Source organism: Nicotiana tabacum, chromosome 22 (genome assembly GCF_000715075.1).
Source record: "Nicotiana tabacum cultivar K326 chromosome 22, ASM71507v2, whole genome shotgun sequence".
Taxonomy (NCBI): domain Eukaryota; kingdom Viridiplantae; phylum Streptophyta; class Magnoliopsida; order Solanales; family Solanaceae; genus Nicotiana; species Nicotiana tabacum.
Window position 1 is genome coordinate 72,542,057 of NC_134101.1, and position 11,276 is coordinate 72,553,332.

At 34.0% G+C, this 11,276-nt stretch overlaps 1 protein-coding gene across 1 annotated transcript; it reads right to left on the bottom strand.

Moving 5' to 3' along the window:
- Window positions 1-1,348: 1,348 nt before the first annotated feature.
- LOC107814182 (transcription factor PRE3-like) lies at window positions 1,349-2,660 on the bottom strand. Its single transcript, XM_016639541.2, has 2 exons — window positions 2,385-2,660; window positions 1,349-1,637 (listed from the first exon to the last, which is right to left on the bottom strand). The coding sequence occupies exons 1-2, from the start codon at window positions 2,508-2,510 to the stop codon at window positions 1,488-1,490; spliced, it is 276 nt and encodes a 91-aa protein (XP_016495027.1). The 5' UTR covers window positions 2,511-2,660; the 3' UTR covers window positions 1,349-1,487.
- Between the last annotated feature and the right edge of the window lie 8,616 nt (window positions 2,661-11,276).

The following is an 11,276-nucleotide window of genomic DNA, read 5'->3' on the forward strand; positions in this document are numbered from 1 at the left end:
ATTAAATTTGCGAAATTATTATTTTGTTTGGATTTGGTGTTATTGCAAATGATTGAAAAAAAAAATTTAGAGTTTAAATCTCAATTTTGAGTAAATTTGGTAAAAATTCGAGCTGGTTTTGGATGGAAACTCGAACAAGAAAATATTAATAGATTATATGTATTTCGCATGTCGGGCGTACAAATGACATAAAAATATTTACAACTAACATAACTATAAACAAGCTGTATATAAGTTATATGTAAATTGTAGCTTTTTGATCGGATTCTGTACCCAAATAAAAAAACTACATACAAGTTGTATATAAGTTGTAAAGTATAACTTTTTACCGAATTCTGTACAACAACAAATTATATGAAGTTTTATTTAAATTGTACTCCCTATGTTTTAATTTAGATGACACATTTTTCTTATTAATCTGTTCCAAAAAGAATGACGCATTTCTACAATTTGAAATAATTCAACTTTAAATATTTTATTTTACCCATTTTACCCTTAATGAGAAACTTTTATAATCATACAAATGTCATGGCACCACAAAGCTTTTACCCCTTAAGTTTTTAAGACCACAAGTTTTAAAAGTCTTTTTTTTTCCTAATAATTAATGTCAAAGTCAAACTACCTCGTCTAAATTGAAACGAAAGGTGAAGCATTTTACTAGACTTATACATGTACATAATAAAATTTAGTTACTTTTTGTAAATAAGAAAATCTAGTTAAACTGGGTAAATATTATCCTAATTTTATATATAAGAAAAAATCCCAGTAATTAATGCCACAAAAGGGCAACTTTAAAATTCAGGTTGGGTTAATCCTCTTTTAATTAGGACGAGTCGGATTAGGTCAGTCCTCTTTTAATTGCGTCAATATTTATTAGATAAAAAATTAAAAAAATGGAGTAAAAGAATATTGCAACGAAAAGTTGTATTTTTCGGCAATTGTGATTTTTTGTATGAGTAGGCAACAACCTTATGATTTTTGTGTCATGACTATTTGTCAAATTTACCCCGATTTAACTAGAGACAAAGGGCTAAATGAAGAGAGTTAAAAGGTACCCTTCCTAAAAGGTGACGTGTTGAACCTCTGATAGCTTATTGGTTGTGTTATCTTCAATTGTTGTTAAGAGGTTATTGTTTAGAGTTAATTTGTATATAATGATACATTTGGTTGAAACAAGGTTTTTATTTTTTACCCAAAAAAAAAAACTATAGACAGACTTCTAGTACTTCATAAGTAGGGTGTTTTTCTCGTTTCAATTTCAATAGTCACACGGGTGAATGCTACTAAAATGTTCAAAATATAATAATATAAGAGTGAACTTTGCAAAGTCTAAAACTCGAGAAGTTCAAGTCAGAAACATAACGGGATTCTCATTTTTTTCTAGCAGTCAACAGTTAAAGAGAAAGTCCGAGGAAAACCCCAAAAACAAAATGGTAACTGCATAATTAAGCAAAGTGGGAAAATAAAAATAAAATAGCAACAGGAGACTATTGCATAAGTAGGCTTCTAATTAGAGCTGCTTGGGTAGTGTCTGAAGTTTCCAAAAGTTCTGATAATCTGTCACTCAGATCATCAACTTCTCTGTGTAGGCTTCTTATGTAGTTGCATGTCTCTTGCAAGACTCTAGCTGCTGAAACCTGCACCAAATTAAGCCCAAATAACTATATTATTTCAGATTGGAATAACTCTATGTTTTAAACAAATACATATATTACTCAGATCAGAAAATTAAGTTTAGTAAGTTCAACAAATCAAGGGATCGGACAACAAAAAAGAATCCTATATGTAGGAATTTCTGTTATAAGATCATACTAGTATTTGGGTTTCAATGTTCCAAATCCAAGACCTTAAAACAATGAAACCTCAGTAACTACTACACATTAATGAATTTTACTGATTTCAAGAGGAAATCACAAGAAATTAGATTATTCTTAATACATATATCTTTTCAAAGCTTACTTTTATTATTTTTAATCACAAATAAAAGATGCCTCCAAACATTTTAGGGTTGTTCCCTCATTGTGCCAAAAAAAGGTTAGGAGGAGGGTCGGTGGGGCGGACCTACATTGTTACAAGGGGGGTTCAATATATAGTCCATACCCTAAAATTTCATTGTTTAGATAGATAAATGTATTACTTATTGAACTTTATTGACGCAAAAATGTTTCTAGAGCAAATGCTTAAGAAATTGATGAAAATTTGTGTAAGGTCTTATGTGCAAGGTCCATTAGACCGCTTTATCATAATTTTCGTGAAAATCCTGAATCACCTTCTGAGGGCAAGTCACGGGGGTTTTGGATGGCGGTGGAGGTGAACATTTGGGGATTAATTATATATTTGAGTACATAAGAAATAAGACCTACATACAACTTAAATTAAATTACCTTGTCAGAGGACCTATTCCGGAGCTCAGGAAGAAGCTGTTGCAACTTTGAAACAAGATCATTGATTTGGTCCTCACTTATTCTTGAACCTCCTGAATGTCTTGATCTTGACCTTCTACTAGACATCTTTCAAATACTTGTTCAATATATTTCTCTAAATAAGAAACAAGAAGCAGCTTAGCTTTCAGAGGTGATTGATGAAGCGTGTGCAATTAATGTGGAATAAAATTAGAGAAAGAAGTTATGAAGAGTGTCAAAATGGTGCTTTGAGAAACATAAAAAGAGGAGTAGACAAGTGCATTGAAGAAATGAGTGTGCTTAGCTTGTCTTTAAATAGGGTTTTGGGAGAGAGAGAGAGAGAAAGAAGAATCCATTTTCTAGAGATCTGCCCTTCTATTCTAGCTCTCTTTCTTCTTACTGTTAATTTCTTTTTCTTTTTCCTTTTTTTTCTGTGGTTGAACTAAAGTTGGATGTTATGAACAAGTAGCTAAGCTAGCAATTTCTATGCATCCATCCCGACCCCGAGGGGGTGGCGTGGGTGCGGCGTTCTATTACTCTCTCTTAATGTGTGTAAGTGTACGTGAATGTGTCAGAAAATACACGTAATACCATGTTATTTTATTACATCTACGTACTACTCTTGAGTAATTTTTAGAAATATGAAACTAATTCATGATATCAGCAAAGAAACTCACTAGCTCTCCTCTATAAGTAAGGAAATAATTTTCATGACGTAATTAAGGAAGCTAGTAGTTTTCTCCAAGGAAAATCTTGATATTTACAATTACATCAATTGTTATTTATTGGTGTAAGCACCAGATGTAGAAAAGTTTTTCCCCTTCTCCGAGCTCAGAAAGGAAGGAGAGGAGGAGGGATTGACTGGTCAAGATTCATATTTCAGGCAAACATGTTCTTTCCTGAAATGGGAAATACAACAGGCGACACGTAGAAACCCGAGAAAGCAAAAATAAGCGTTACTCATCACCGACCCTCTTAACTGGGGTTTTTTTTTGTTTATCTATATATCGTTGTTTTTACATGTTTTTTATATTGGCGTAGTGAGGTCACTCGTGATGAGATGAATCCATGCATATCTGATCTTCAGTATCTACTTGACAGATCAAGTAGTTTACTACTATTAGTTCAAGAGCTCTCTTTTGCTCTATAAACTGATCAAATGCAATTTCCATATTCTGATATGGCCATTTCCACATTGAATTTCTGCCTTCTTCACTTGACTTGGCAGTAGTATGAGTCATTATCTTTATATATAGCTGATCTATCATCTATCTTATGTATTGTTCACGTTAATTCGAACTAGTATAGATATCAATATTTTTAGAATAATCATGTTGCTCGACATTGATTGTGTAATTGTATACGTTCATTCAAGTGATAAGTCATATCAACTTAATTCAACATGTTAATTCCTTCTTGTTTCTAGGCTACGTTGTTACTTAAAAGCTTTAGTTGGTCAACATAACGCGAACCTCGATTAATTGAATCTTTGTGCCTTGAACAACAAATGTTTATACCTTTTTTTTTGAGAGAGAGATCAGACTACTAGTTCAGTGAAACTCTTTCTCATGATATAGTACTGTACATACCACGGTTAGAAGGAGCTAAGTAATGTCATATTTCTATGGTGTCACGTTCTTAAGAGATCTAAGACTAAGAAAGTCCCATTGGTGGTAAAGCGATGAAGCCCTTGCTTTTAATCATTGAATACTTTGTTTTAGTTTAGCTGATTAGAAGGGGAAGACTAAAAGGAATCTTGTCAAATGAGGTTTTTATATCTTAAAATATAGACGTATTTTTATTGTCTTCATACGTAGCCTACCTGGAACCTCTTTTGATTCAGTAGTACAGATACATGATGAAGTCTAAATTGGCAACTTAAGCATATTAACATGGTATGCATACTTGGCGGGTGTTCAAACCGAATCGGAAAACCGCACCAAACCGAAAAATCAAACCAAATCGATTAAAAAATCCGACTAAGTTTGGTTTGACTAGGTTTGGTATTGAGTAAAAAAATTCGAACCAAACCGACATATAAATATAAAATTTTTATATATATTTTTAAGACTTTATATTGAATTTTCTTTAAAAATGTTGAAATATTTGGGATCATCTCATGTGTTAACCTTGAAAGCATGTATTAACGAAAATTATTGTTAGAGGACTATGAAAATAACTATCATGTGTTACTAAAAAAATTCTTCCATTATAATATTTTAATAGATCATACGTTTGTCAATTTTTTTAATATTTACTAAACATATATTCACTTATCAAAACTTTATCTATAACTTTAACAAAGTAAGATTGGAATAATATTCATGTAACAAAAAAAACCCGAAAACCCGAAAAACCTGACAAAACCGAACCAATCCAAACCGATATAGTTGGTTTGGTTTGGTTTTGATAAAAACCGAACTAACCCGGTTCATGTACACCCCTAATACTTGGTAATTTATTACAATCTTCGTAGGATTGATACTTTTTGCAACTCTATTCCTCTCGTATATCGTCGTAACGCCCTTAATGCTAGGTTTTGAAAAGGATTTTTTATGTCATTCCCATTTAGGTCCGATTCAGATCCCTCCGTTGTTTTCTTTTTCTTCCGCACCTTTTCCTCTAAATGAGAAAGAAGAATATCTAAAAGGTAAATTACAGGCAACTGTGTCCATGAACGGAATATGAAAAATATAAATTAAAGCAACCAACTTGGTATAACAAGTTAAATAATACTAACAGTATAAAAAAAAATTATACTTTGAGTATCATTTTCTTAGCTAAGATTTTTCAATAACAAAATTAAGAAAAACAATTGATGATTTTCCATGAACACATGCTTGCACAGAGCATCCAATGGTTGGAGGGAATTGAGATTCCATGGACCATGAAAATAATGTCTTTGTCTTTTCATACTACATATTATTCAGGTATTTCAAGCAAGATTAGTTAATACGGCTGGACGGTTAACATCTTCTTTTGTGCCAAATAAATAATTTGCATGGATCAAGCGGAATCTTTTATGATTCTTTTACAGAGCTCCAAGTAAACATCTTTTTTTGCAATTTAATTTCTACTTGAAGTTATTTCAGAAATTCTTCAATAAACGTGGGGATGAACTTTCATGAATAAACTAAATCATACTACGAGTAGTGGAGTATATAGCAAACATATATATAGGTTATATTTATGCTCCCAGAGCCACTATTAAAGGAGAAATTAAAGCATGTTTTTTTTTCTTTTTCACTGCGATGCAAATTAAATTCTTGTTCCTATTGACACTACGTAAAAAACTATCTCGTAAACCAAAAAAATAACTGTTGTAAGCTTTACGAGGTTCGTGTATTGGAGGATGATTTTAAAGAATAAAAATCAATAAACTCCAAAAAGCAAAAGAGACGGACAAAAAGAACAATTAAGTCTGTTAACAAAGAAACCTGTGCTGGGATTATTTAAGTGCGTAATAGAAAGGCTCAGCGAGCTTTTCGTAGCACATGATGTTGATCCAATAGACAGCAAGGACTGAGGCTGAAGTCACGAGGGGCTCTATTTTTTATTAGATTTAATTTACATAAACTAATCAGCGCAGTTTACACTATCAGCGTAATTTTATCAATTATAACAAGTTATTTCCTGTAATTTTATGTTACTATATTAAAATTTTCTGTTGTTATATATAAGTAATCTTAATTTAATGGTATGAAAAACTTGTTCACTATTAGTTCACATGAGTTAAACTCTTCTTTATTTTGTTCAAATCCAGTGGGCTGAAGTCTTCCATTTCCAAACTTACTTTAATCAAGAGCTTAGTTTAAGAAGAGATCAATTTGTTTTATAGAAATCTTGGACACTCCAAGAAAGATATAACGTGATCTTCTCAGCATATGCTTTGTTATTCCTGCTTAGCTTGTTTATTTTATATATTACAACCATGATTTGTCTAGATCTTTAAGGCCACAGATATTGATATCTGAGCCTATAAGGCTATAACCATTAATATAACGCTTTTAGTCGGTGAATAGTAAGATCTTCATATTAACCGACATAGTAAACTGTGATACCGACAAATATACTCTTTTAATCGGGGCGGATGTAGTATATAATCAGCGGGTTCAATTGAACCCATAATTTTTAATGCGGAGTAAAAATTTATATATAAAAATTTATTAAAATTACAAAAATAGTAGATACGAACCCATAACTTTAAAAATGTAATGGGTTCAATGCTAAAAATTTTAAAAGTTGAACCCATAAAATTTAAATTCGGGATTCGGCTCTGCTTTTAATTTATCTATCTACAGACGTACTAGTCGATATTACAATTGGTACATATATTATTTTAAGCTTTCTCCATTAGCTGGGAACATTAGTTTAAAACTTCGATATGTGCACAAACATCGATCTATTCTACAAGACTACAACTTATACTACTTTTTTTTTTTTACAACTTATACTACTTAGCTCTCAAGTTAAATAAAAAAAAAGAAAAACATACTTAGCTCATATCCCAAGAGGGATTATTCAGAATATATATATATATATATATATATATATATATATATATATATATATATATATATATATATTCTGCATAATCCCTCTTGAAAAAACTAATGTTAACAGTTATATTCTTTTTGTGCTTATTTCTTATTTGGCTGATATGATTAAAAGGAAATAAGATGTGTGAGAAAAAATAAAGGGGCTCAAAAGTAAACGACTGCTTTTACGGGTCAATCGGTTTTGTAGGGTCATTACACACTTGTTTTTAGTTTTATGACCATATGACTTTTTTTTTACACATGAGAGATTTATTTTTACACGTAAGAGATTTGTCTTTTACACATAAGAGAATTAAAAATATCATTTTCTTTATTATAAAATTGTAAAGGGGCATGTTGTACAAATAGCTAAATAACGATGAACAAAAAAAAGGTGAAAGAAATTAATATTTTATGCTCTACTATTCTGTAACGTAAAGGGCTACAATCATAAATGTATAGGGTAAAATCGGTTCATATTAAATACTCGTATTATAGAGTGACACGTGGAACCAGAAACAAATGGAAAGCAAGACAGGTGGAAGTCAAGACCGATCGAGGGCAACAGTCTAGTCTCGGTTGGCGTTGGGAAGCCCCCGAAGGAAATGTTGCTCATGAAGACAGGTGAATACCTATCACCCGATAGCATTCAATGGAGAATATTCTGTAGTATTAAATACATAATCCGTGATAGAGAATATGGCATTCATAGCCTGTCGTTACACATTCTTCAATAGCCCCCATAATTATCATTTAAGAGAGGCTTGATCCTAGGACCTTGTTCCCTAGGTGCCACTATAAATAAGGATTTCAACAATCATTGGAAGGACACGAATTTTCTAACAAACTTATGATAGATACTGTTCAAAGCTCAATAACAATTTATTTCTTGCTTCTTAACATTGTTATTACTGCCTTCGAAAGCTCTTCTCCCGGAACCAAGCTCTCTGCTGTCTAGTCTCGATTTCAACACTAAGTCTTACCTTTTTTATCTAATTTATTTATTATTTTGGGATCAAATGGATTCGCTTATCTATAAACCACGTATAAATTCAATTGTACTATTTTATGGGTAAACAGTTTGACGCGCACCGTGGGGCTTAGACAGTTGCGTAATTGAGTTGATCCTTGCATCTATTTCTAACCTGTTTGAATCTTTGTTCTTAGCAAAAAATCATAAAAATTACAGATAACGATGCCAACGTCGCACACAACATTGAGGCACTAGGAAATCAGCCTCAGCAAAAAAACTCGATCAGCGATACCCGCAACGACGGGGACAAGGCCACGCCAGTCCATGGCAAGCAATATCCACGACATGTTCGAGAGGCAACTCCTGATGATGTTGAGGAAGAGCACATCGTTGAAACAGTAAGAATCCTGAGGGAGCAACAGAAAGCTATTATGGGACACCTCTCACGATAGGATCAAGTCATAACAGAGTTGAAGCAGGCATTGTTGGGTGCTTCCAACAACACGAATGGACGAGTTCCGGTTCCTCCTGGTTCTCCCGCAAACCAAACAACTCTGAGGGTTGACAACAATACCCCGATGGGCGAAGTCAACTTCGACAGGGCTAGGGGAATGGTAGCGGCTCCGATAACAACAATGAGAATTACCCCTTTAAAATCGAACTCATGCGATTCATAAGGGAAATAAACGCTCGAATGGATCAAATTCCGGGTGCACTGCTAGTATTGAAGGGACCGGATTCAAAGAAATACACCTGGTTGCCATTCAAACCATATGCAGCACCAAAATTAATCCCGAAGCAGTTCAAGATGCTAGACGTGCCAAAATATGATGGGACCTCGGATCCCCAAGAGCACATCACCACCTACACAACGGCAATGAAGGGGAAAGACTTAGCTCCACACGAGATCGAGTTAGTCTTACTGAAGAAATTTGAGGATACCCTCACGAAAGGGGCCCTGACATGGTATTTACTTTTACCCATGCACTCAATATATTCCTTCGAGATGCTCGCGGATTCTTTTATCAAGGCTCATGTCGGAGTCAGGATGGTAGAGGCTCGAAAGACCAGCATATTCAGGATTGCACAAGGAGAATCTGAATTGCTGTGGGAGGTCGTGACCAAATTTCAGAAAGAAAGGATGTTGTTACCGGTCGTGCCAGACGAATGGGCAGTTGAAGCATTTACTAAAGGTCCGAATCTGAGAAGTTCTGACGCTTTCCGAAAATTGAAGGAAAGTCTGCTCGAATTCTAAGCAACAACATGGGCGAATATTCACAACCGGTACGAGTCAAAGATAAAAATTAAGAATGACCAGCTCAGTTTCCCGTCATCAACCAAGGGTCGGGACCGAGAGAATAATAAGGAGAAATCAAAGGATGATTTCGACACAGATCGACGGTACTCTAGAGGTCGGTTCTTGACCTATGAAAGGCCTGAAGGATGCGGCAGAGGTTGTTAAGTTTAGAATTTTAATAATGATCAATATTCATAAATAAGTCTTGACTAATGTTATATAAGTGTTTGCAGATAATATAAAGGAAGGAGCAACTCATAAGGGCAAGAATATTTGTGACTAAATAGTTCATGGATTGGCAGAAGAAGTTGTTCGGAATTGACTATGAAGAAATAAGATATCCGGAATAAAAGATGTGTTACTCTTAAGGTTCAATGATGAAAATAAGGCAAATCAAGTTCACTCACTTTGTCTTGTTAATTGCAGTAACTCAAAGAAGATTGAGAAACAAAGTGAAGTAATATAATAGGAGACAATTTGAGTGTCCCTTTCTTTAATAAAGCATGGAGCATGACAATTTGAGTAGGAGAATATTTGAGTGTTGTCCCTTTCTTTAATAAATCATGGACCATGGAGCACTCCTTGGATTTCCGGTATGGAAAGCAAGGACTTAAAGTGAATTCAACTCATCCCTCATGAAGGATCAATAAACAACTCTCCTATAAGAAGATAGGTGAACTCAAGGATCAGACACGCAGCCTTCTATACAATTGTCTATCCAACTACAAGTTCTTTATTCTACTCTTAACAAGCATTAAAATTTACTTCTAGTAAATTTACTGTATACACAAAAGAGTAAAGAGAGACTGAAAAATATTGGAGAGGCAGTGTGAGGTTGTGTCATTATTCGTTAATTCGGTGAGCGAGTTAAAACCAAAGAGTCGTTGTTGGTGAGTGTGTTAAAGCCAACCCTTGTTCGTTGTTGGTGAGCGAGTAAAAATCAATCTTGTAAATATTGGTGGTGAATGTTGAAAATCACACAAGTTGTACACAACTCATATTACAAAGAGATCAAGAGATAACATCCTTGTAACTCAAGGAGACTGGAGTAGGATACCACATTGGTTCCGAACCAGTATAAAATTTCCGGTGTCATTTACCTTACTGCTTTCATATATTATTATAAGCAATTATTGTTTTTTGAGATTAGTATTTGATTGAATCAAAATACTAACAATATTGTGCAGGTTGTCTCCGCATCGGTCGACTAAGTGCATATCATAGTCGACTAGAAATTTTTAAAAGGCTACAATTAACCCCCCCTCCCCCCCTTGTACTTTTGAATTTGTATCAGAGCAGGTCTCACATCTTTATTTTTTGGCTTAACACCAAGTGAGAAAAGATCCATGGCATGTCATCAAATTACTAGAACCATACTTCAAGAGGGATACTCAACAAGACGGCCATCGTACTTCAATAGTCAATACTATAGCCATTGGAAAGAAAGAATGAAGGTTTGTGTTCAATCAATAGATTATCTAGCTTGGCTAGTTATTCAGAATTGACCTAGACCTATTCCAAACAATAGTGATGGAAGGAAGCTTGATAAAGGGGCATCCATATTTGACTACAGAAGAGAGTAGTTGGACATTATCCAAATAAACGCTAGAGCAATTAACATGCTCTACTGTGCAATTAGTGAAGAAGAATATAAGAATATATCCACTTGTGAGACTGCTAAAGATATATGGGACAGATTGAAAAATATCCATGGAGACACTAATAAAGTTAAGGAAATCGAATCCAAGTCAATTCTTGAAGAATCTGAAAATGGTGAAGATCGAGAAGACTTGGCAGTGATACTCAGAACGGAAAAAAAAAAGAGTAGAAAGAAGCAGAATAAAAACTCTCAATCCATCCATAATCATCACAAGAGCCACAAGAATGAGGTTTAACAAAAAGAAAATGTATGCTGCTACGAATGTGGTAAATCTAGACATATGAAATTAAAGTGTCCTAACCTCAAAAAGAAGAATCGTGGAATCTCAACTTGGAAAGACGAGGATAAATCTGAGGAAGAAAACGATCCCGAAAGAATGGAGAACCTATGTTTCATGGCAATGAGA